This window comes from Nicotiana tabacum, chromosome 19, assembly GCF_000715075.1.
Source record: "Nicotiana tabacum cultivar K326 chromosome 19, ASM71507v2, whole genome shotgun sequence".
Lineage (NCBI taxonomy): Eukaryota > Viridiplantae > Streptophyta > Magnoliopsida > Solanales > Solanaceae > Nicotiana > Nicotiana tabacum.
In genome coordinates, this window is record NC_134098.1 from 120,325,709 (window position 1) to 120,352,535 (window position 26,827).

The 26,827-nt window shown below is 40.4% G+C and overlaps 1 protein-coding gene across 2 annotated transcripts; it reads left to right on the forward strand.

The window, feature by feature from the left end:
- Positions 1 to 1,264: 1,264 nt before the first annotated feature.
- LOC107806328 (long chain acyl-CoA synthetase 6, peroxisomal) lies at positions 1,265 to 26,173 on the forward strand. 2 transcript variants are annotated; one of them, XM_075238499.1, is made up of 23 exons: positions 1,265 to 1,856; positions 8,972 to 9,032; positions 9,254 to 9,331; positions 9,632 to 9,703; positions 9,800 to 9,881; positions 19,488 to 19,593; positions 19,669 to 19,745; positions 20,556 to 20,600; positions 20,704 to 20,790; positions 21,355 to 21,444; positions 21,574 to 21,653; positions 21,736 to 21,829; positions 22,160 to 22,248; positions 22,328 to 22,416; positions 22,600 to 22,729; positions 22,852 to 22,970; positions 23,195 to 23,318; positions 23,412 to 23,498; positions 23,763 to 23,866; positions 23,942 to 24,027; positions 25,422 to 25,508; positions 25,622 to 25,708; positions 25,845 to 26,173. In XM_075238499.1, the coding sequence occupies exons 1-23, from the start codon at positions 1,739 to 1,741 to the stop codon at positions 25,941 to 25,943; spliced, it is 2,091 nt and encodes a 696-aa protein (XP_075094600.1). In that variant the 5' UTR covers positions 1,265 to 1,738; the 3' UTR covers positions 25,944 to 26,173. The 2 variants fall into 2 exon arrangements, with proteins under 2 accessions (XP_075094600.1, XP_075094601.1); XM_075238500.1 differs by lacking the exon at positions 1,265 to 1,856 and adding an exon at positions 6,981 to 8,016.
- Positions 26,174 to 26,827: the final 654 nt, after the last annotated feature.

Here is a 26,827-nt window from a genome sequence, read left to right on the forward strand (position 1 = left end):
TAGGCCCCAGTTGACACACATTTCTCGCATTTCATCGCTATCATCAAAAAGACTACTTGCTTGATTTCTACAATAATATGGGACTCCTACGTCCAACGTCTGTGGTAGAAACTTATGTAGTCCCTCCCACTCGACAACTGTTGGGAAAACAGGATAATCATTATCTCTATGCATTTTATCATTTTCTAATGAATCCGAGTACTGAGCCTCTGTTCCTCCCAAGAAGTTAAGATCATCCATTGCATGATGAACATCTAGTGCCTTTTCCTCATTTTGAGTTGTGGGTCATAAGGCGGGCAGCTTTATCTGATCAAGGGCCGGGGCACAAGGGTCCTGGTACTATCCAGGTGCGAAGAACCCCGGAGGTGACTGCAATGAGCAGAAATCTCACTCACGGGCCTAAACGACGAGCAAACACTCGAACGTGAGAGCAAGGGATCACCCAACGAATGGACGAGCTCAAATCTCTAGAATCTCCTTCATCAAATATCGAATCACTTATGGTTCATCTTTTGTGTGTGTTTGTTTGGAAGGTTGCAGACAGTGCTTGTGGCACAACAAACCCATACCAGCGACATAGTACTTCGTAATCACACCGTTTTGAGTAAAGGGGAACCCATTGTAGTTTTTCGCCCCAAATTCGCATACCTTCAGGCTTTATAGAATGCGCTTCGCCCTCAATAATGTGCCCTATAACTTTGAGATCAATGTGTATATTGATAGGCTTATTTTTCAAGGTACGCAGAACACCATACCACTTGTCATCAACCAAGTTAGTGTAGTAACCTAGCATATTTTTTTCAAGGTAGGGATCGATAGTGTTAAGATATATTTCATGGGGATCTGTTGAACTACCTTCACTATTTTGCCTCTTTTTGAATCACTTGTAATGTTTATTTAAAAGGTCTTTGAAATATAGATGACTTGGTTCGGTTTAAGAAGCCGTTTTATACCTGAAATAATCATTATCACGTGAAACATAGCGCGGTGAAATACCACGTTATGTGTATTGTCTTGTCGACGTGAAAAAGTTGAAGGGGAAGTGACGATTATTTATGTAAGTATAGCGCCTTAGGTAAGGGCGTTATACTATGGCGCCTTAAGTGAGGACGCTATACCTTCCCGCCCGTTTGAGTTCAAATATAACGCCTTAAAAAAGGGCGCTATACTTAACTGGGCAAACGGCCGTTAAGATATAGCGCCTTATAAAAGGACGTTATATATATTATGATCATCAATTTTTTTGATCAATCATTTTTTTTCCACACATTTTAATTCTTTGACATTTTGGTTCCGGACTGATAACAAGTCTTTGTCTAAAAAATCTAAATGGCGCCGTAGCCAGCCGGCGAACGTTAGCCCTGACCCATTCTTTAAACTCTTTCGATAAATTGTATGCTATCTGCTTGGCCGAAAAAACAAAACAAATAAGAAAATCACTATCTGCTAAAACAACGACCCTTATCCTATACTCTCTCTTCTTCCTCCAAACCCACCTTCCACCCCCTCTCATTACCCCCACATCATCTTTTTTGAAGAGTGTGCCAATTATAATCTTTATCTTTATATTTGAATTCTAATATTTTTCGAGATTATCAAAACATATATACAACTCAGCATACGGTAAAAATCCGGAAAAAGAAAAAGTATATATTACTATAGTACATTGAACTGGGTAATTTCCAAAGGAAGAGAAAAGAAAGAAAACTTTATTGAGAAAAGAACGAGTGTTTTTCCAATGGAATCATCGGCAGAGCGACGTCTGAAAGCTATTCAAAGCCATCTTGTTCCGGTCATCGATGACCGGTCACTCTCATTCATCCGGTCAAACCCAACCGCCGGCGAATTTGTTCAAGGTAATTCACTACTTCCTGATTACCCAATGATCTATTCTTTTACTTCTGTGTAGATATAAAAAATATATGTGATATGTGGAGTTGTTATGTGGTGGGAAAGAATCTAAAGTTTGAAGCTTTTTGAGTGTACGAAGTATTTTGATACCCAAATCGGAATAGTGGTGTTAGGGGTTTTGTTTATGCTTTGTGGTTTCCTGGGACCCTCTATTGGATTGTGATATGTATCTACTTACTGGTGGAAAGTGTTGTTATCTTTTAAGACCACTGACTTGGCTCAAGTCTTTATTTTTATTGCTTTTTATTCCTCATTCTAAAGTACTATTAGAAAGGTTATTTTTAAAAGTTTAGAACGTGCTAGGGCTTTAGTTTTTTGAACATTTGATTCCTGAGGATCTTGAGGTTTAGCTATCAGTGGAACAGTGATCTCTCATTTGGTTTCTGGGTCTTTTTTTTGTTACTAATAAGCATGTGTACCCTGTGTTGGGAACTCCTTTTTTTTTTTTTGTGACAAAAGGAGGAGTCACACACACACACACATATTTAAAAATCAACATTGTATTCTTGTTTCCTTACCTTTTCTCCTTTTGACAGCTGATGGAATAATCAAGCTTTAATTTTGGGGTCTTGCTATTCATGTAATGTTGCATACAACTATTTCACAGTAGCACTCTTTATAGTAAGATCAGAAAATCTTAGACTATGAAAGCTAAAGCACAGAAAATAGTATTTACGGGTGGTGGAAAGGAAAATTTAATCCATATTAATATATAATAACCTTCCTTAAGTCTCTCTGTAACTTCAGAATGCCTATCCTCTTTCTTTGCTTTCTGCGCTTGCACTTTGTTTTGGGAGTGGGTGGGAGAGGGGAAGAAATATGGGAGTCAGAGACAGGACTCTCTTTGCTTGGTTAAAAAATCTGTGTTTGACTGCGAAATCTGTGATTTTTTGAGAATATGGTTGGAAGAATTTTTTCTTGGCAGGCAATTTGCTACTAGGTGTTTCTGTTGGCCTGTAAGAAATTGTGTGAAATCACGCTGGTGTCCCATGCTAGTCCTGTGCAGCAGACTGAAAAATGCTAGTTTTTGTGAACGGCACCGCAGGGAAACAGTAAATTTGTATAAGCTTTTATAACATTCGGAAACAAATCTGTTATGAATAATAATGCTGACAAGGATGCCACAAGGGATGAGCACATGGTGCCGTAAGGGCTCTAGAAGGATCATTCCTCCAAAAAGACTTGAGGACTACGTATGGCAAGGAGGAAGCTCGTGTGATTAATAGGCAGAGTTAGTTAGCCAAAAAGGGTATAAAGCAGAGCGTCGTGGGCAGAGCAAAGGAGGAAAAAGTTGTTATGAGTATTGTCAATGTTCTCTTCCCCTTCTTCTAGTTCCTCACCCCTTCTGTTAGCCTATCCTATTTTAGTTTCCTGTTTTTTGTATTTCCATTGCTAGCTGCAATTTGAGCGTGGTTCCTACAATTTGGTTATTGTAATTGAGTTCAAGTTCTATTAATACTATTGAGATTTCGCTACTGCTACATTGGTGCTTGATGACCAAAAACTCAAGTCTCTCGTGGATGAATCTGTTAAGGTGGCAACAAGCTCTTTTACTAAGGATCTGGAAGACATTCGATTGATGTTAATGGAGGTGGTGGGACGGTGAGCTGACCTCTCTAATGAGCATGGTACGACTGCTCCTACTCTTCGTCATAAGCCGGCGTCGGTGGAGATAGGTCGTTTCCATGGTGAGAATCCTGAGGCTTGGATATTTCAGGCGGAGAGGTATTTTGATTTTTACAAAATAGCAGAAAATCAACGATTATCAATTGCATCGTTCTACCTCGATGGTGACGCGTTGGAGATTTACTGGTGGCTGTTTCGCAACAAGCAACTCGTGGATTGAGAGCACTTTGCTGGGAAGGTGCGAACCCACTACTATCGGAAAATATTGGAGTCTGCAGAGGGTCGCCTTGCTAAGTTCCGGCAAACGACCACTGTCTATGATTTTCAAGCGAGGTTTGAGACACTTGCTAACGAGACCGATGACATGGCTAATAGCAGAATGGTACGTCTCTTTATTTCTGGGCTTCGTGAGGATATTAAGAATTCAGTTTTGGTCCATAAGCCCAAAAGTTATGAAGAAACTCTTGACCTGGCCCATATCCACGAACGACGGATCCAGGCTGAAAAGGGACCGATCCGACCCGCTTTTGCTAAAACCCCACCCCTGTTGCCAACACCTAATTTAGCTCCTCTGCACCAGAATCCATCTTCATCGACAAATCCTAACACCACCTCTCATCATACCTCGACTCGTCCGCCTCTCAAACGATCGACCCATGTAGAGATCCAAAGTCGCCGAGAGCGTGGTTTGTGTTTTTACTGCGAAGAAAATTTTATCCCAGGACACAAATGTAAATCCCCCCACAGCTTCTCTTGCTCACTGATGATTCCGATATTGAACCTCATATGTCGGAACCCTTCGTTTCTGACGAATTCCTTGCTGAGGAGATGCAGTGCCTAGAATTGCAGGAGCATTCCACGATTTCGTATCATGCATTGACCGGCGGAATTTCTCCATCCACTCTGCGATTTACTGGCCAGGTGAGTGGAGCTCCAGTACAAATTTTGGTTGACGGGGGAAGTACACATAATTTTGTCCAACCAAGAGCCGCTAAGCATCTTCAACTAGTTATTGAGTCGGTCCCAAAATTTGCAGTTATGGTAGGGTGTGGCCAGCAACTACCATGTGAAGCAGTATCTCGACAAGTCACTTTGCTAATTCAAGGAAGTACCCTGGTGGAGGATTTGTACATTTTGCCATTTCATGGGGCAAATATCGTTCTCGGGGTTGCGTGGTTGGCTACTCTAGGGCCCATACTCACTGATTATGCGACCCGAGTGTTTGAATTTACATTGAACGGGTCTCGGGTGTCGTGGCAAGGGGATTGTCCCACTGATGCTCAACCAATTCAATTGCATAGCTTAAGGCGATTGGCCGCTACTGATGCTATTGCCTCTTTCTTTTGTTTGGAAATGGTTACTTACTAAAGCCCTGCAGGTATCCTTATTTTCAGAAACAAATTATGGAGCAACTTGTGACTGATATGCTTAAGGAGGGAGTGATCAGACCTAGCACTAGTCCCTTCTCCTCGCCGGTGTTATTAGTGCGAAAGAAGGACAGCACGTGGAGATTTTGTGTTGACTACCGTGCACTCAATGCCATCACTATTAGGGATCGTTTCCCGATTCCTACCATTGATGAATTGTTTGATGAACTCGTTCCGAACTCATGATGGACATTACGAGTTCCTCGCAATGCCGTTTGGCTTGACCAACGCTCCTTCCTTCCACCTTTCAGGCCACAATGAATGAAGTTTTCAGGCCAGTTTTACGTTGCTTTGTGTTGGTTTTCTTCGATGATATACTAGTGTATAGTCCAACTTGGAGCGAGCACTTGAATCACTTGGTTGCAGTTTTGCAATTGTTGCGCCATCACAAATTAGTTGCTAGGTAGTCCAAATGTTTATTTGGGCAGCTTTCGGTTGCTTACCTGGGACATATAATTTCAGCACAAGGCCTTGCGGTGGATCCTAACAAGATTATCGCCATCCAACAATGGCCTCCACCCCATTCAGTGAAGGAAGTTCGGAGTTTTCTTGAGTTAGTTGGCTACTACCGACGCTTCATACATCACTATGCTGCTATAGCTGGTCCTCTCTCTGATTTGTTGCGCAAGGATTCCTATAAATGGTCAGAGGTTGAACAATGTGCCTTTGATGCTTTGAAGGCGACGTTGGGATGCACCCCAGTCTTAGCATTGCCGAATTTTAGCCAAGAATTTCAAGTAGAAACTGATGCATCGGGGTTGGGCATTGGCGCAATACTCTCACAACGGGGCCATCCCATTGCTTATTTCAGCCAGAAATTAAGCCCACGGATGCAGAGGGCTTCGACTTACCATAGGGAAATGTTTGCCATCACTCAAGCTGTGAGTCGATGGCGGCAATATTTGTTGGGGAGGCAATTCACGATATTCACTGACCAACAATCATTGAGAAATTTAACCACGCAGAATATTCAAACCCCAGAGCAACAAAAATGGCTCACCAAGTTAGTGGGCTATGACTTCCGCATTGTTTACAGACCTGGTAAGCATAATCGGGCAGCAGACGCACTCTCGCGTACTCCATGGGCAGTTCTTATGGCCATTTCAGCCCATTCTTTTGCTCTGGAACATGAGTTGAAGCACTCGAACCTTTCCCACCCAGAACTCTTAAAAGTGCAGCAAGGGTTGAGTGAAGGGGATGGAGCTTATGATGATTATCAGTTCAAGGAAGGTCTTTTGTTTTATAAGGGAAGGTTGGTGATACCCTCAGATTCTCCTCTACACCAAAAACTGATGTACGAATTTCATGACACGGCCATAGGGGGCCATGCTGGAATCGCACGGACTTACCATCGTTTGGCTTCCAATTTTTTTTGGAAACAGATGCGTAAGGATATTCAAACTTATATTGCTGCATGTCAAACATGCCAACAAATGAAGGACTCTAATTTACACCCTGCTGGGTTATTACAACCCTTACCCATTCCGGACCAAGTGTTTGAAGATATTGCTATGGACTTTATCACCTGCCTACCTAGTTCCAAGGGAAAGACTGTGATTATGACAATGGTCGATCGTCTCACCAAATACGGTCACTTTATAGCTTTGCTTTCCACTTTTTCCTCATACACAGTAGCAGAAGCTTTTGTGGTTGGAATAATCAGACTTCATGATCCTCCGCGAACCATTGTAACTGATAGAGACCCGAGATTCATTCATTCTTTTTGGCAGGAAATTAATCGCTTGCAAGGATCCACTTTGGCGATGAGCACTGCCTATCATCCCCAAAGTGACGGGCAATTAGAGGCTCTCAACAAATGTGTGGAGCAATATTTATGGTGCTTTGTGGCTGAAGTACCCATCTAACTGGGTAGCTATGTTGCCTTGGGCGGAGTACTGGTATAACACCTCCTACCAATCTTCTGCGGGCATGACGCCTTTTCAGGCCTTATATGGAAGAGCACCTCCTACCATAGCTCGCTATATCTTGGGAAGTACTGCAAGCAACTTAGTCGAGTCCTATTTACTGCAGCGAGACGAAGTTCTACAGATTCTCAAAACCAATTTATTGAAGGCACAACATCGCATGAAGGTGCTGGCAGATCGATCTCGAACTGACATTGCATTCGAGGTGGGGGATTGGGTGTTTGTTAAGTTAAAGCCTTACAGGCAGTCTTCTGTCCGTCTCCAACATGATCACAAGCTAGGGAGGAGATACTTTGGACCTTATAGAGTGCTGAAACGTATTGGGGAGGTTGCCTATCGATTGGAGTTACCTGAAGCTGCCAAAGTTCATTCTGTCTTTCACGTTTCGATGTTGAAGCGCTGCGTGGGTAATCCTGAACATCAAGTGACGCCGTTGCAACTAACTGATGCACCAGCTCTTGAAGTGCCGAATTCCTCCAACCTTGAGGACAAGGTTGTTTTTCAGGAAGGGGGTATTGTTATAAATAATAATGCTGACAAGGATGCCACAAGGGATGAGCACATGGTGCCATGTAAGGGCTCTAGAAGGATCATTCCTCCAAAACGACTTGAGGACTACGTATGGCAAGGAGGAAGCTCACGTGATTAATAGGCAGAGTTAGTTAGCCAAAAAGGGTATAAAGCAGAGCGTCGTGGGCAGAGCAAAGGAGGAAAAAGTTGTTACGAGTATTGTCAATGTTCTCTTCCCCTTCTTCTAGTTCCTCACCCCTTCTGTTAGCCTATCCTATTTTAGTTTCCTGTTTTCTGTATTTCCATTGCTAGCTGCAATTTGAGAGTGGTTCCTACAATTTGGTTATTGTAATTGAGTTCAAGTTCTATTAATACTGTTGAGATTTCGCTACTGCTGCAAAATCCTATTGAATTGCATAATAGATGATTCTTTGACTACCTCAATCTCCACAGAGTGATATTATCATCATGTCCTGCTGTTCGCCTTCTTTCGCGGAAACTTTAGATATTTCGATTGTAATCTTCCTCCATAGTAAATTGCCATTTTATATCAATCATTATAGGACGACTTGGCTGTATTCTCACTCAGGTGATATACTCTAGTGGAGATACTCGAGGTAAATATAGCTAGGTTTGACATTGCTTTATGAGGCATAATCTTCAAACATATTGGTATAATTTAGTAGTCCCCAGTTTGAGTAGGGTGAGCGGCTTTTGGCGTTCCATTACTGTATCTCCTTTAACAGGCATGCTTCTTTGCACTTATTTGGAGACATCGAGCAGAAATAGTTTTCTAAGACTCGAATACATTTCTCAGTGAGAGCTCAGAGTTATGGAGAAAAAACTATTTTTCAGTATTCATTAAGCTAAGAAAGCGAATCATGTATTTGCTTACCTAATCAAGCTTTTTAAGATAATGTTACTCATGAAAAGCACCCCTGAGATGGAAAAGAAAACGAAGACATGGGTGGTATTTGTACTTTCTTCCATTTTAGAAGCATATTTGTCTATTAGTTTGGAAAAAAATTGAAGTCGTCTTGTGTACTTAGACCTTCATGTTCGGTATATGTCCAAAGTTATTCAGTTGTCTGGAACAACAAGCGTTCTCTCGTAGTTTTCTATTCGAATACTGATTATGTACTGGAATATAATTACATAAACAGTAATGTGATTTCTAATGATCTCCAGTTGAACGTGTGTGGTCCTTATTCTGTGCAAGGAGTATCCTTAAAATGCAAATTTAAATATGTACGAACAAACTGTTTAAGATGTATAGATAGATACATAGACATATTCATGGTGCTGTGTAAACTTGTGAACTTCTGCTTCGAGATTGCATATTTTATCTTAATATCTTGTGCACTCCTTTGAACACGCCTATGCTTCTATGTACAAAAAAAATTTAAGTTACAAGTTTGTCTGGTGTTCTGTATCTGACATGCTAAGCTATGCATAGACTGTAGCACGTCCTGCTGCCTTTTACATAGTGGTTTCTGCTTTTTGCTTTTGTTCATTCATTCATGTGTTTACTCTTTTTCATTGTTTACTTAATCACACGTTAACTATAATCAGGTCAGGGTTTCAGCGTAGTTCTTCCTGAAAAATTGCAGACAGGAAAATGGAATGTGTACAGGTGCGTGTATTTTCTACTTGAGTCGCGAGATACGCATGATTGTTTCTTAATTACGTGTTCACAGGTGTGCCATACATATAATGCACACATTCACTCACTCACACACACACACACACACACATGTACATACACACACATACATATATATCATAATAATGTATTATATATGTATAATTATAACTTTAGGAATCATATGAGGAACTAAGTGATGATTATTGCAGATCTGCACGATCTCCTCTGAAGCTTGTTACTAGATTTCCTGATCATCCTGAAATTGCTACACTACATGATAACTTTGAGTAAGAATCTCATCTTCAGCTTTTTACTTTTAACGCTTTTAAATATAGAGAAGAGTTAGGCCTGCACCTTGTATTCTGCTAATAGATAATTTGGCTTGCTGTGACATTTACTTGCACAGTTTTGTTTTCTCTTTTCCTTTTGAATTCTTGGTCTGCTGTAGAGTCCACTATTACTGCGACAATATTATATACACTCTTATTTAAATTGTTCATAAAGGAGATATGTTGCTTATTTTTTAATATTGTCTGCATACTTTGGTCATACATCTCCTGTTTCATCTGATAATATTTTGTGTTCAGACATGCAGTTCAAACCTATCAGGATTACAAATACTTGGGCACACGTATTCGGGTAGATGGAACTATTGGAGAGTAAGCATTTCTACTGATTGACAATGCTTGGTTGGATGAGATGAGTGTGAGAAGTTTTCTGATTGCATATTTATTTCTTCCGTTTCTTTGATGTAGCTACAAATGGATGACATATGGAGAGGCAGGGACTGCGCGGACTGCAATTGGTTCTGGACTTCACTATTATGGATTACAACCGGTATACCAAATGTGGATCAGTGCATATTCTTAAACTACGTACACTCTTTTACTAATATGTGAGAAAGTACGGGAGAAAATATATTATTGATATTAGGTACTCAATATAATATAAGAGGTCCTATTTATAGTTATAGTCTACAAAGTACATATTACTCCTATTCCAATGTGGGACTACACATAACTAACACTCCCCCTCAAGCTGGTGCATACACATCATATGTACCGAGCTTGTTACACATGTAATTAATACGAGAATCAGTAAGAGAGTTAGTGAAAATATCTGCTAGTTGATCATTCGACTTTACAAACTTTGTAACAATATCTCCTGAAATTATTTTTTATCCGACAAAGTGACAGTCGATCTCAATGTGTTTAGTCCTCTCATGAAACACCGGATTTGACGCAATATGAAGAGCAACTTGGTTATCACACACCAGTTCCATCTTGTCGATTTTTCCGAACTTTAACTCCTTGAGCAGCTGCTTGACCAAACTAACTCACACGTTGCCATTGCCATGGCCCGATATTCGGCTTCGGTGCTAGATCGAGCAGCTACATTCTGTTTCTTGCTCTTCCACGAGACCAAATTACCTCCTACTAGAACACAATATCCAGACGTAGAACGTCTATCAAAAGGTGATTCTTCCCTATCAGCATCTGTGTACCCAACAATCTGCTCATGGCCTCGATCCTCGAATAGTAATAAATCTCTCACAATTGCTCTGATACCATGTGAGAAGGCACGGGAGAAAATATGTTATTGATATATATTGAATGAATGAATAATACAACACAAGAGCCTTATTTATAGCTATACTATACAAGGACATAATACTCCTCTACCAATGTGGGACACTATGTACATGCTGTAACTTAACACTCCCCCTCAAGCCGGTGCATACAAATCATATGTACCGAGCTTGTTACATATATAACTAATACGAGGACCAGTGAGAGACTTGGTAAAAATATCTGCAAGTTGATCATTTGACCTCACAAACTTTGTAGCAATCTCTCCTGAAAGTATCTTTTCTCTGACGAAGTGACAATCAATCTCAATGTGTTTAGTTCTCTCATGGAACACCGGATTTGATGCAATATGAAGGGCAGCTTGATTATCGCACACAAGTTCCATCCGACTGATTTCACCAAATTTCAACTCCTTGAGCAATTGTTTGGTCCAAACTAGTTCACATGTTGCCATAGCTATTGCTCGATATTCTGCTTCTGCACTAGACCGAGCAACTACATTCTGTTTCTTGCTCTTCCAGGACACCAAATTTCCTCCTACTAAAACACAATATCCAGACGTAGAACGTCTATCAGAAGGTGATCCTGCCCAATCAGCATCTGAGTATCCAATGATCTGCTCATGACCTCGATCCTCAAAGAGTAACCCTTTGCCTGGAGCCGATTTTATATATCGAATAATGCGGACAACTGCATCCCAATGACTATCACAGGGAGAACTCATAAACTGACTTACAACACTCACAGGATAGGAAATGTCCGGTCTAGTTACTGTGAGATAATTTAATTTTCCAACCAGCCGCCTATAGCTTGCAGGATCGCTAAGCGGCTCCCCCTGTCCTGGCATAAGTTTAGAATTCGGATCCATCGGAGTGTCAACAGGTCTGCAACCTATCATCCCCGTCTCCTCAAGAATATCTAAAGCATATTTTCTTTGAGAAATAACAATACCTGAGCTAGACTGGGCAACCTCAATACCCAGAAAGTACTTCAATCTGCCTAGATCCTTAGTTTGGAAGTGCTGGAAGAGATGCTGCTTCAGATTGGTAATACCATCCTGATCATTGCCAGTAATAACAATATCATCAACATAGACTACCAGATAAATACAGAGACTTGAAGCAGAGTGCCGATAAAACACAGAGTGATCAGCTTCACTACGAATCATGCCAAACTCCTGGATAACCGCGCTGAACTTACCAAACCAGGCTCGAGGAGACTGCTTTAGACCATAAAGTGACCGACGCAAGCGACATACAAGGCCACGAGACTCCCCTGAGCAACAAAACCGGTGGTTGCTCCATATAAACCTCATCCTCAAGATCACCGTGAAGAAAGGCATTTTTAATGTCCAGCTGATAGAGAGGCCAATGACGAACCGCAACCATGGATAGAAAAATGCGGACTGAAGCCACTTTAGCCACGGGAGAGAAGGTATCACTGTAATCGAGCCCAAATATCTGAGTATATCCTTTGGCAACAAGACGGGCCTTAAGTCGATCAATCTGTCCATCGGGACCAACTTTGACTGCATAAACCCAACGACAACCAACAGTAGATTTACCTGAGGGAAGAGGAATAAGCTCCCAAGTACCACTTGTATGTAAAGCAGACATCTCGTCACTCATAGCCTGTCGCCATCCTGGATGAGACAACGCTTCACCTGTAGACTTAGGGATGGAAACCGAGGACAAAGAAGATATAAAAGCATAATGGGGAGATGACAGGCGATGATAGCTCAAACCGACATAATGAGGATTAGGGTTAAGTGTGGTCCGTATACCTTTCCGAAGTGCAATCGGTGTACTAGGAGCAGGATCCGCAGCAGGAGCAGGGTCAGGTGCAGGACGAGAACCAGTTGGGCCTGATGGAGGACGCAAACGACGATGATAAGTCAAGAGTGGTGTTCCTGTGGCCGGGGAACTAGGGGGAACAACACTAGACTCCTCTGTGGTCGAAGGTGGAGGAGGAGCTATAGTGAACTCCTCAAAGGTCGGTATAGGTAAGACCTCAGATATATCATGGTGGTCAGCAGAGGTAAAGAAAGGTTTAGACTCAAAAAATGTGACGTCAGCTGACATAAGGTACCTACGAAGATCTGGAGAATAACAACGATATCCCTTCTGAACACGAGAATAACCAAAGAAGACACACTTGAGAGCACGGGGAGCTAACTTATCTTTCCCAGGGGCTAAGTTATGAACAAAACACGTGCTTCCAAAAACACGAGGTGGAAGAGAGTACAAGGGTGACTGGGGAAACAATACTGAATGCGGAATCTGATTCTTGATAGGAGATGAAGGCATCCGATTAATCAAATAACAAGCTGTGAGAACTGCATCGCCCCAAAAACGCAACGGAACACGAGATTCAATTAGAAGTGTGCGAGCAGTCTCAATAAGGTGCCTATTCTTTCTCTCAGCAATCCCATTTTGTTGAGGGGTATAAGGACAAGATGTCTGATGAATAATTCCCTGAGAAGTCATAAACTGCTGAAATTGAGAAGATAAATATTCTAAGGCATTATCACTGCGAAAAATGCGAATAGAAACACCAAATTGGTTTTTGATTTCAGCACAGAAACTCTGGAATATAGAAAATAACTCAGAACGATCTTTCATTAAGAAAAGCCAAGTACATCTTGAATAATCATCAATGAAACTGACAAAGTAGCGAAACCCCAAGGATGAACTGACTCTACTAGGACCCCATATATCAGAATGAACTGACTCTACTAGGACCCCATATATCAGAATGAACTAAGGAAAAGATAGACTCTGCATGACTCTCAACACTACATGAAAAGGAGGCTCGAGTATGTTTCCCAAGTTGACACGACTCACAATCTAATGTAGACAAACTAGATAAACTAGGCACCATCTTCTGAAGTTTGGATAAACTCGGATGTCCTAAACGTCTGTGGATTAGATCTGGAGGATCTGTAACAAGACATGTTGTGGAAGGACTGAGTGAGTTAAGGTAGTAAAGGCCTTCTGATTCACGTCCGGTACCAATTGTCTGTCCCGTACTGCGGTCCTGCATAATAAAAGAATCGTCAATAAAATATATACCACAATGGAGGGCACGAGTCAAACGACTAACAGATGCAAGACTAAAAGGACAGCCAGGGACATAAAGAACGGAATCTAGGGTGATAGAAGACAAGGGATTAGCTTGTCCAACTCCTTTTGCCTTAGTTTGACATCCATTGGCTAAAGTAACAGTGGGAAGAGACTGTGAATATACAATATTTGACAAAAGTGATATATTACCAGAGATGTGATCAGAAGCGCCGGAGTCCATGACCCATGGGCCAAGAGTGCTAGACTGGGAAACACAAGCAAAAGAATTACCAGAAAAGGAAGTATCAGTCTGAGCAACTGAGGCTACTTGTGGAGATGTCTGCTTACTTGCTCGATACTGAAGGAGCTCATTATATTCTTCTTTAGATAAAGAAAATCCTTGGTTACCTGGAGTCTCGGTCTGAGCAATGTAAGCATTTTTGGGTGGACGACCATGTAAGGAATAACACATTTCACGAGTGTGTCCGAGTTTGTGACAATAAGAACACTTGGGTCTAGATCTTCCAAAACGACCTCCTCCTCGTCTATGCTCCATAGTTTGAGATGCCCGAACATCCATTGTCTGGGATGCAAGAACAGAGGAATCAAGTATCTGTGATGAGATCACTGGTGGACTTGGTGCTGCAGCAAGGCGGAGTAATCGAGAGAATAATTCATCAACTGTCGGGACAGACGGACTAGCCAAAATCTGGTCGCGTACTGAATCAAGATCATTAGGAAGTCCAGCGAGGGTAAGAACGAGAAACATCTTCTGTCGCTGCTCTTGTTGTTTTTCCACACTAGCCGAAACTGGCATCAACTTCTCAAATTCCTCCATGACTGCCTGTACTTGACCCAAGTAAGTAGACATATCCAATTCCTGCTTCTTTAAGTTTGTCATCCGTGAAATCACATCATAGAAGCGAGATATGTCATTAGTGTATAAGGTGCGTGCCTTTGCCCAAACCAAATAACATGTCTGGAATGGACGAAACAAGGGCATCAACTTGGAATCAATAGATCGCCACAAGATGCTACATAACTGAGCATCGATTTTTTGCCCAAAGTGCTATTGCCTTTTCATCTCCATCGCTAGACTGTTTGATTAGATGATCTTGAACACCTTGACCTCTACACCATAACTCGACAGATGAAGCCCAAGCTAAGTAGTTTGAACCTCCCATTAGAGGTTCTGAGGTAATAATAGCACTAGAGTTTCCAGAATTCATGTTTCTAGACCCAAAAGCATCAAATCCCAAAGACATTGTTGCAAATTATTACCAAATAGGAGAAAGAATCAACTGTAATCTGCTGAAACAGTGTACGAAAACACAGAAACAGAATACTGAACTGTAGCTGCCGGAATAGTACTGTAGCTGCCGGAAAAAACTCAAAGTTATCGGAATGAAATGAAAACAGTAGGGGTAGGATCGGAATTACCAGGCGACCCAACTGTTCTGAAGGAAGATTTTCAAAAAATGGCCGGAAGTGGTCGTACACGCCGGCGCGTGAGCTCACGCGCGTGAGCTTCTGGTGGCGCGTGGAGGCGCGTGAGGCTGCTTCTGCCGGAGTTGTTCACTGGGGTTTGGTCGCCGGACAGTGACGACTCTTGTGGTAGTGTTGGATTTTGCACAACACTGACTGAGATAAAACAGACGCAAACAGCCTTAAAAAGTCGCCGGAAAAAGACTTCCGGTGACTAATTTCTCTTCCCGGAATCGCTGGAATTTATGCACAGCGATAAATCTCTCACAATTGCTCTGATACCATGTGAGAAGGCACGGGAGAAAATATGTTATTGATATATATTGAATGAATGAATAATACAACACGAGCCTTATTTATAGCTATACTATACAAGGACATACTACTCCTCTACCAATGTGGGACACTATGTACATGCTGTAACTTAACAATACCAAAGAATGCGAACAACTGCATCCCCGTGACTATCACATGGAGAATCCATATACTGACTTACAACACTCACCGGAAAAGAAATGCCAGGTCTAGTCACTGTGAAGTAATTCAATTTGCCAACCAACCTCTTATATCTCGTAGGGTCTCTAAGAGGCTACCCCTGTCCAAGTAGAAGCTTAGCATTCGGATCCATATGAGTCAATAGGTCTGCAACCCATCATTCCAGTCTCCTCAAGAATGTTTAAGGCATACTTCCGCTGTGAAATAACAATACCTTAGCTAGACCGAGCGACCTCAATACCTAGAAAATACTTCAATCTGCCCAGATCCTTAGTCTGGAAGTGCTGAAAGGAAGTGCCGAAAGAGATGCTGCTTCAGATTAGTAATACCATCCTGATCATTGCCAGTAATAACAATATCAACAACATAAACCACTAGATAAATACACAGATTATGAGCAGAATGCCGATAAAACACAGAGTGATCTGTCTCACTACGAGTCATGTCGAACTCCTGAATAATTGTGCTGAACTTACCAAACCAAGCTGTTTCAAACCATATAGTGACCTGCGCAATCTGCACACACAACCATTAAAATCCTCTTAGCAACAAAATCAAGTGGTTGCTCCATATAAACTTCTTCATCAAGTTCACCGTGGAGAAAAGCATTCTTAATGTCTAACTGATAAAGAGGCCAATGACGTACAACGGCCATGGACAAAAAGAGACGAACAGATGCTACTTTAGCCACGGGAGAGAAAGTATCACTATAATCAAGCCCAAAAATCTGAGTATATCCTTTTGCAACAAGACGAGTCTTAAGCCGATCAACCTGGCCATCCGGGCCGATTTTGACTGCATAAACCCAACGACAACCAACAGTAGACTTACCTGCAGGAAGAGGAACAAGCTCCCAAGTGTCACTCGCATATAAAGCAGACATCTCGTTAATCATAGCATGTCGCCATCCTGGATGAGATAGTGCCTCACCTGTAGACTTAGGGATAGAAACAGTGGACAAAGAAGATATAAAAGCATAATGAGGGGACGGCAGACGATGATAACTTAAGACGACATAGTTGGGATTAGGATTAAGTGTGGATCATACACATTTGTGGAGTGCAATTGGTTGACTAAGAGGAGACAAGTCCGCAGTAGCTGCAGAATCTGATGCAGGGCGTGAATCACCTGGGCCTGATGCTGGATGTGAACGATGATGATAAGTCGAGTGGTGGAGCTGCAGAAGGTTGAACTGGATTATGTGGAGGAACTGGAGCTATAGGTGGTGGAGTTACAACTGGAGCTGTAGGTGGTGGAGCTACAACTGGAGCTGTAGAGGAAGATGAATGGGAGATAGTGACTGGATCTCCAAAAGATGAAACTGGTAGTACCTCAGAAATATCTAAGTAATGACCTGAACCTGTGAAGTATGATTGGGTTTCAAAGAAGGTAACATCAGCGGACATAAGATACCGTTGGAGGTCAGGAGAGTAGCATCGATACCCCTTTTGTGTTCTCGAGTAACCCAGAAATACGCACGTAAGAGCACGTAGAGCTAACTTATCTGTTCTTGGAGTAAGGTTATGGACAAAACAAATGCTTCCAAAGATACGAGGTGGAAGAGAGAACAAAGATAAATGGGAAAACATGACAAAGAATGGAACTTGGTTCTGGATAGTTGAAGATGGCATACGATTAATAAGATAGCAAGATGTAAGAACTACATCCCCAAAAATGCAACGGAGCATGAGATTGTATGAGTAGGGTACGAGCAGTTTCAATAAGATGTCTATTCTTTCTTTCAGCTACCTCATTTTGTTGAGATGTGTACGGACAAGATGTTTGATGAGTAATCCCATGAGATTTCATAAACTGCTGAAATGGGGAAGACAAATACTCTCGGGCATTATCACTACGGAATGTGCGAATAGAAACCCCAAATTGATTTTGAATTTCAGCATGGAAGGTCTGGAAAATAGAAAACAGTTCAAATCGATTTTTTTATCAAAAATATCCAAGTGTACCTGGAATAATCATCAATGAAACTGACAAAGTAGCGAAATCCCAAGGTGGAACTGACCCGACTAGGACCCCAAACATCTGAATAGACTAAAATAAAAAGGTGACTCTGCTCGATTATAAGACGCCGAGGGAAATGGGAGCGAGTATGCTTACCGAGCTGACATGACTCACACTCTAGAGCTGACAAGTGAGATAAACCAGATACCATTTTCTGAAGTTTTGACAAATTGGGATGTCCTAATTGTTTATGTAATAAATCTGGTGAATAGTAACTGGACAAGTTGTTGAAGGAAGAGAAGATGTGAGTGCATGTGATTTAGCAAGGATAAGGTAGTAAAGTCCGTTTGATTCACGCCCGGTACCAATGATCCGCCCCGTACTGCGTTCCTGTATAAAAACATGGTCATCAAGAAATAAAACAACGCATTTAAGTGATTTGGTTAAGCGACTAATAACTATGAGTTTAAAAGGACTATTGGGAACATAAAGGACTGAATCTAAAGGTAAGGAAGGAAGTGGGCTTGCTTGACCTATTGCAGTTACCATGGTTTGAGACCCATTGGCCATTGTGACTCTTGGAAGAGATTGAGAATACGAAACAGTAGTGAAAAGAGATTTGTTACCAGAAATATGATCTGATGCACCTGAATCAATGACCCAAAACTCAGAGGATGAAGATTGGGAGAAACAAGTCACGCTATTACCTGTTTGAACAACAAAAGTTATCTCAGAAGATGTCTGCTTACATGCTTTGTACTGAAGTAACTCAATATAATCTGCCAAAGAAACCATCCGACTATTCAAAGTATCGGTTCCCATGTCGCTACAATTTGTAGTAGTAGGGTTAACTTGAAATAGTGGAAATAAGTAACTCCTGTGGGAATACCGAAGAAATAGCTGGGAAAACACTGTTTACAGCAGAAAACAGAAGACTATTTTTGCGTCAGAAACACTGTTCACACTGGAAAACACTGTAGCTCGCCGAAAATTGGAAAGTTGTCGAAATTTGTTGTAACCAGGATGGATAGATTCGGAATTCCCTTGCGAGCAAGCTGTCCTGAAGAAATGTTTCCAAACAAAAAATGGCCGGAAAGGTCACTGTTCACGCCGGAAAAATATAAAAGTGGTCGTAATTTGATTTGAATTAGATGGGTAGGCTCGAAATTGTGAGGAGAGCAGACTGTCTGTCCTGAAGAAGGTTCGCGAAAAAATGGCCGGAACCCTCGCCAGAAAAGTTGTTGTTGCCGGCATGTGGAGGCGCGTGGCAGCTTTTCTGCCAGATAAATTTTCAGGGGTTGGTTGTCGGAGGGTGATCTACCTCGTGTTGGTGTTGGTTTTAGCACAACACCGACAGAAAGTGACTTTCACGTAGACAGGCCTTAAGGTCACGGGAAAAATTGCACGATGACTAAGTTCTTTCTTCCCGATTAACGCTGGAATGACGCACAACGATCTTTTCTCACTAATGCTCTGATTCCATGTGAGAAAGTACGGGAGAAAATATATTATTGATATTAGGTACTCAATATAATACAAGAGGTCCTATTTATACTTATAGTCTACAAAGTACATATCACTCCCATTCTAATGTGGGACTACACACAACTAACATAACATAAGAAAGAAATTTCCACACAAAGTTTTCCCAAACTTCCTTGTTCTTTTTCAAACACTAACTAGAATTTATTGGGGTATGTTAGTGTGATAAACTCAGTATCATGTTTGATTTCTGGACTCTTAACTTTTTCAGTGGGTCAGTTTACTTTTTTTGTCGGTGATTCTATATGACTCATATCTGTGTGCCTCAATGACTATATAATCATTGACCTTTTCCAACTTCAATGCACCAGGGTGCTCGCGTGGGACTTTATTTCATAAATAGGCCTGAGTGGCTGATTGTAGACCATGCCTGCTCAGCGTATTCATATACTTCCGTCCCACTATATGACACTCTAGGTATGTAGGTGGCCTTTCATTAAAGTTTTCTTTGGCTGGTAAGATATATTAAACTTGTTATATTGTTGTCTGTAGGTCCTGATGCTGTTAAATATATTGTCAATCATGCTGATGTACAGGCCATTTTTTGTGTGCCTGGTACCTTGAACACGGTGAGCGAAACTCCTCCCCCTAAGCCGAGTATACTCCTTTAACATAGTTCTGAGAAATGTCAGTATGAGGCGTTAATGTTAACATTATTTTGATCAACTTGAGTTCTTAGACACTTCAGCAGCATGAATAGAACTGTGGAGGACTCTGTTACGTTACCCATAGTCTACTAATGTTAGTTTGAGAAAAAAACTCCATAATACATTCTCAGTGGCCTGTGCTAATTTTTAACTAAATGAAATGTTTAACAATCAAAGAAGCCCCCATTTATTATTGAGTGCTAAGCTTTAACAGTCGATGAAACTCCTCGAGTAGGGTTAATGACCTTTTAGGACAGTGATACTGATAGATGACTCAGTTTAACACTTCATTCTAGTCCTTAGTTCTAGTTCATTTATGTTATTTAGCTACCTTGACTTCTTCATCCTGTCTGATGATATTGTTATGTTTCTCCATTCCTCTGAATGCTGTTTCAAAAACAAAATGCTAGTTCCGTCCTTTTCAAAAGAGAGAGATAGAGAGAGAGAATAAAGAAAATCCTTGTTCCTTGTTGTTAAAGTTTCACATCCTTTTACCTGTGCTCTTCTCCCAATCTTAGCTAGGTTTCATCTATAAAGAGATCCTTATAAACTATTTGAGAAGGCTAGTTTAATGCTGGTACTTTATACTAAGTAAGCTTGCTTTCTTTTGAGACTACAATCTTTTATAGTAGATAAATCTAATATAAAATTTTTATTTTCTGTAATCCTTCTGCGTTAATGGTGAAAGTTGTTGAAGTTCTCGCTAATGACATTTCTTTCACGGAATTTCAGTTGTTGACCTTTTTATCAGAGATTCCTTCTGTACGTTTGATTGTGGTAAGAGCTACTGCTTTTCCTGTTTTTGGTTTGGTCATATAATATGTGATAGCAGCTTGTTATATCTTTTGTTAATTTGCTTACACTGTCTTTGATGGTGTAGGTAGTGGGTGGGATAGATGAACATCTCCCATCTCTTCCATCTACAACGGGAATGAAGCTCTTATCATATACAAGGCTGCTGAGTCAGGTACTTTAAATGATACATAAATATATTACTTGGACTATTGCTGTTCTGAATTTGGTGCATCGACCTGAATTCAGAGGGATAAATTTGGTAGATGTACCTCCCTCCTAGTCTGTGTCTTATGTTGAGTAGCTAAGAGCATCATTAGTAGAGGGAGAGACTAATAAGATGCCATTGAGGTTGTAGATCTTCTCCCTTTTCCTTTTTTATGGCTAGCAAATTGATTTGCTTCGACTCTACTTTGTGTCACCTAGGATTCCTTCTTTCTTTTATATACGTGTTTATGAAGGACCGGAAAGAGGGGGGGAGGGGAAGGGACGGGGGAAGGTAGAGACAGGTCTATAATGTTTTGAATCTGTTAAAGTAAAACTTTGTGACCTGGGGATTACTTCTAAGTTGTAACAAAGTTGTAATCAGAGTTTATCTAACCTGTCTAATAAGTTGTATTTTCTCTCTAATGTCATGTTATATTATGGACATTCTTGCACATCATTAGCTCTCTTTCCTACAACTTAACTATACTGCTGTAGAAACTGTACAATGACTGATCTACATGTTTTCCAATAGGGCCGCAGCAGTATGCAACCCTTTTGCCCTCCCAAGCCTGAAGATATTGCTACCATATGCTATACAAGTGGTACTACGGGTACACCAAAGGTATCACTTATACTTCTTCAACTTCAACTGCTAAATAGACCAGTATCTCTAGGGGTTATTTCTCTTGTTAACAAGATTTTATCTGGCCCTCAGTTTCTTATTTTCCTTTTTCTTTGCCCCTCTTGAAAGGGTGTCGTACTATCCCATGCGAACCTGATAGCAAGTGTTGCGGGCATGACCCTTTCCATCAAGTTTTATCCTTCTGACATGTGAGTTTGGCCTAAAATTTTGTGCTATGTTATGTGTATTTGATTTGTTCCTGATTTAGTGCTTATGTGAATATTCTTACAGATACATATCCTATCTGCCTCTCGCGCATATCTATGAACGTGCCAACCAAATTACATCGGTATATTATGGTGTTGCTGTTGGCTTCTACCAGGGGGTATGCCAGTTAATTGGATATTATGTACTTATTTAGTCTTAGCTTCTTGGTGTGACCTTGTTTCTTAGACCTCTGGTCCTGGATTCATGATCAGCTAGCAAATTGGGTTTATTAAAAGTGGCTTATTTCAATTCACATGTAGCACTTTTTCAAACACTTTGTAGAGATAAAATGTGGTGCTTTTGGAATCTTTGTTTAGCCCTACACTAATTCAGTTTATGAATTATTAACATTAAAAGGGTTTAAAAAAAAAAAAAAACTAAAAGGGCTTATTACAGACAGCATCTGTTTTACAAAGCATTACTTACTATTACCATTTCTACTCTGCAGGACAATCTGAAATTGATGGATGATTTGGCGACACTTAGACCTACAATATTTAGCAGTGTTCCTCGTCTTTACAACAGGATATATGCTGGGTAATGTTTATGTGATGTGCTAAATAGTATATATCTTTGTAGGCGGGGGTCTTAGATTTTGCCGATCTGCTCATTGTAGGATCACAAATGCTGTACAAACTTCTGGCGTACTGAAGCAGAGACTTTTCAATGCTGCCTACAACTCCAAGAAGCAAGCTGTCATGAATGGTAAGTTGTGTCAAACTTTTTGTCATGCTCCTGAGGTTGCTTTAGATGATTGCAACGGTCACTCATCTAGAAAAGATAATTGTACAATACCCATCTGGGATTTGCAAAAAATACTTTTGCTTGCTTTTGTGGCTCATCTTCATGAACTTCGGTCTCTTTTATATTCAAATCTCATATTTTCAGGTAGAAAGCCATCACCAATGTGGGATAGATTGGTATTCAACAAAATAAAGGACAAACTGGGGGGGCGAGTTCGTCTTATGACCTCAGGTGCTTCACCATTGTCGCCTGACGTGATGGAGTTCTTGAGAGTGTAAGTTGACCATTATTGCTACTCTAAAGTACTGGAAGATTTTATTCATCATATTGTTGACTCTTGTTGGTGCTGAGGACTATCAGTAATTGGCTATGCTCTGAACAAATTCCTTCTTGCAGATGTTTTGGCTGTCTAGTAATGGAAGGGTATGGCATGACTGAAACTTCGTGTGTCATAAGCTCAATGGACGATAGTGATATCTTAACTGGTCATGTTGGTTCACCAAATCCTGCATGTGGTAAGGTTTTAATTAGTGATGGCAGATAAACATCTCTTGATTTGCTCTTCCTTCCATATTATTCCCTTGAGCTAAATTTTAGGACTGTTTGAGGCATAGAAAAGGTTTTTGAGGTTAACGGTTTTCCCCTTCCTCTATTACTTTTTACAGCCCTAGAGTTAATCTAAAGGTTGCTAAAGAAATTTTTTAAATGACTTCAACTTTTCTATGACTGCTATTTTCAGAGATAAAGCTCGTGGATGTTCCGGAAATGAGTTACACATCAGAAGATCAGCCTCATCCTCGTGGAGAGATTTGTGTTAGAGGTCCTATTATTTTTGAAGGCTATTACAAAGATGAAGTGCAGACGTACATAACTTTTGCACATTGATATTTCATTATTCTTTTTGTGATTGCAACAAGTTTCTCCGAGATAATTTGCCTGACATAAGTAGTTAACAGGAGGGAGGTAATTGATGAAGACGGGTGGCTGCATACTGGTGATATTGGATTATGGTTACCTGGAGGCCGCTTGAAGATTATTGACAGGTAGAATCTATTTGATATGATTAGGACGGACAAATTCATTTTGAGATACAAAACAACACTTCTCCACCAGGGCCCCATATTTGTGGGCGACTAGGTGGCCGGAAGGAGCTTTCGTCAACCCATCCATTCCATCAATTAAATCTTTATAATAGGTTACATGGTTTTCAACATTCGTATGCCTCTTGTGATATAAGAAACATCTATCATACTGAGCCTTGCTTGTCACCAATGGTAGTCTGATCTTTGAATGCTCATTATGAATAGGAAGAAGAATATCTTCAAGTTGGCACAAGGTGAATACATAGCTCCTGAGAAAATTGAGAATGCTTATGCCAAATGCAAATTTGTTGCACAGTGTTTTGTCTATGGTAAGCAGATAATGAACTTTTCTCTTACGGAATCATTAAATGGTGTCTCCTTTGCTCACTGCTGCAACATTGCAGGTGATAGCTTTAATTCCTCTTTAGTAGCAGTAGTTTGTGTAGAGCCAGATGTCTTTAAGGAATGGGCATCATCTGAGGGAATCAAGGTAGCTTTTAATCTTCAACATTTAGCCAATGCATTTACATTTTGTCAAATGCTTCACTTAAAGCAACTTTGTGTGGAGGTCATCATTTAGATTTCATGTTGCATTGCATTAATCATCATATTTTGCATGTCTTATCATTAACTCTGCACAGAGCACATGAGCTGTGCTTATATTCACACAGGTAGAAAATTACAACTTGCTTCTAGAGCTTCCCATAAAATATACTAGTAATTAAATGTTTGGTCAACATTTTTATTCTGATGATGGCTTATTTTGATATATTCCTGAATGATTTTCTCTTGCTCAAGTGAATCCAGGAAATTGACAGTTAGCTTGCTAAGCACAATAAATATCTAGTCACCTTATCACATAAAACCATCTAAAGCAAGTTTGTCAAGGAAATCACTGGACTGGAGAATATTGAGCTAAGCCACACCTATAAACTTGAAACTGGTGTTTTTATCCATTGTTGGAAAACTGCTCACGCCGTGCAGCCATAATAGCCAACTGCACAATGCAGGGCTAGGGAACAAAACTACTATGAGCGGCCGATATTTACCAAATTCAGCAGTTAAAACTGAATGTTTTAAGTGATATGACAGCCATGCACCTCATTAAGATCATATTGGCATACTTTCCCAAAATAAATAGAGCAGACCCCATTAAAGACGAGAGTGAGGTACAACTCGGCCATTTCTGTCCACTGCCCTTCTCACAGAGCTGTACGTGGACGTTACCTTAGAAATGAAATCACAAGCTCACTTATTGCATTAACTGTTACTTTAAATTAGACATTAGACATGTTCAATGAAAGAACTACAAGATTACTTAATACATTACGTGCCACTTATAATGATTACGGATTTTAGATGGAACCAATTTGACTTGTCACTGAAAATGGCCAATCACTAAATATTTCATATTGCTGCAAAACCAAATGGTGTGCGATTAAAATTGAAAGTGCTTCTACTTAAGTTCCTAGTAGATACAAGACTTGCATACTTTGGCTTGACATTCTCGGAAAACTTTGAAATGACGGCTCAAGGAGAATTAGCCATACGGTCTGAACTGATCGAGACCGGAACTGGAGAAAGAGATAGGAATGCAACATGTCCCAGCAAACTGTAAACTCAAAATTCAAAAGGCAACATGGTAAAATGATCAGTTATTAACAGTTTTGGACAATCATATAGGTTTATTTTCATATATTTTTTTAAATAAGATGTTACTATACTTTAAAGACATAAAAATTCTTAAATATGAACTAGTAAGACATTTTCAGCATTTAGTTTTATATCATTCGTTTAAGGAGATAACTAAAATGCAACCTAATGTATTCACTAATTGAAGAAGCTGGCTGATTATTTCCCTTGGTTTTAATGTGCCGTCTCCAGTATGAAAGTTTGGGACAACTGTGTAATGATCCAAGAGCGAAGGCTGCAGTTCTTGCTGAGATGGATGCTGTTGGAAGGGAAGCTCAGGTAATGTGTTTGACTTTGGCTTTCTGTTAATTCCTTAGTTTTAGTTTCTTAAGATGAGAAGTGTAACTTTCAATTGGACTGAAAGTTGATGCTCTCCTTGTACTCTGACACAGTTGAGAGGTTTCGAATTTGCAAAAGCTGTAACATTGGTTATCGAGCCTTTCACGATCGAAAACGGTCTGCTCACTCCCACATTCAAGGTAATTTCCCTTGCCTGTCTCAATGTTTTTAAAATCTGAATGATAAAAAGCTGTTCTTTTGGTCCATAATGGTGTATTCTTACAATCACAAATGTCTTTATTAATATACTTTTCTTGTTCTGTTCCAATTTTCCAGGTCAAGAGACCGCAGGCAAAGGCTTATTTCGCCAAAGCAATATCTGATATGTATAATGAGCTTTCTACATCAGATCCAGCATCCCAGAAATCACTATGACCAAAGGTAGACGAGAAAGCTTCAGCTGTTCCCTACACTTTCCCTTACTCCAAAATAAATACCAAACAAAATGATTATTGTAGAATAGAAAGCTCATAGAGGATTTTTTTAAAACTCAGTTATTAATAGATTTCTTGTTGTAATATGTACAATGTTCAAATAATTTATATGCGACTGTTATATATTAGATAATTTTTCTGAGACATAAATAAGTTTAACCTTGGACAAAAGTATGGGATGGAATTCTTTCCTCCGATTCGTCCTAGCCTTGGTGGCGGAAATAGCAAGAATGATCTCTTACCCTAAACGGTGAAGGGCCTCTGGCGACCGGTAGGAGTCATGCTAATTTTCTTTGTATCATTCCAATCTTATCTGCTGTCCCTAAGGAAGGACTACATGATTGTATTTGACTCGAGAGGAGAGCACCCTCCCTCCAAAGAAATGGACATTTTTTTTTACTAAGTAGTTGTTAGTGCTAGATACGTTGTGGACATTTTTCCTCATAGTTTCTCTGATTATGGATTCATGTGTAGTATGGTCGCATTTGACTCTGCCATTCTCACACCAAACTATATATATATAGTGGCTGTGGGTTGAGCTTCTGAATGTCTCACATCAAGTCGATGAGATATCGAATTCGAACAGGCAATCAAGCTTGGACTCGGAAATACATTACAGATAATAAGCTTGGTTGAAGATGGGCTAATAACAAAAGTTGTTGGAAGTGGACTCTGCATTTTTGCACTAGGTTGTAATGGCAAAGTACCTTGTAAAAGGGAACTATTATGTGTTGAAAACAGGAGAGTGCAGATCGTGGGATGTCTTATATTTCTTCCAGCATTAGAACATGATTGCCTCATTAATCATTTCATCAGAGATGAGCC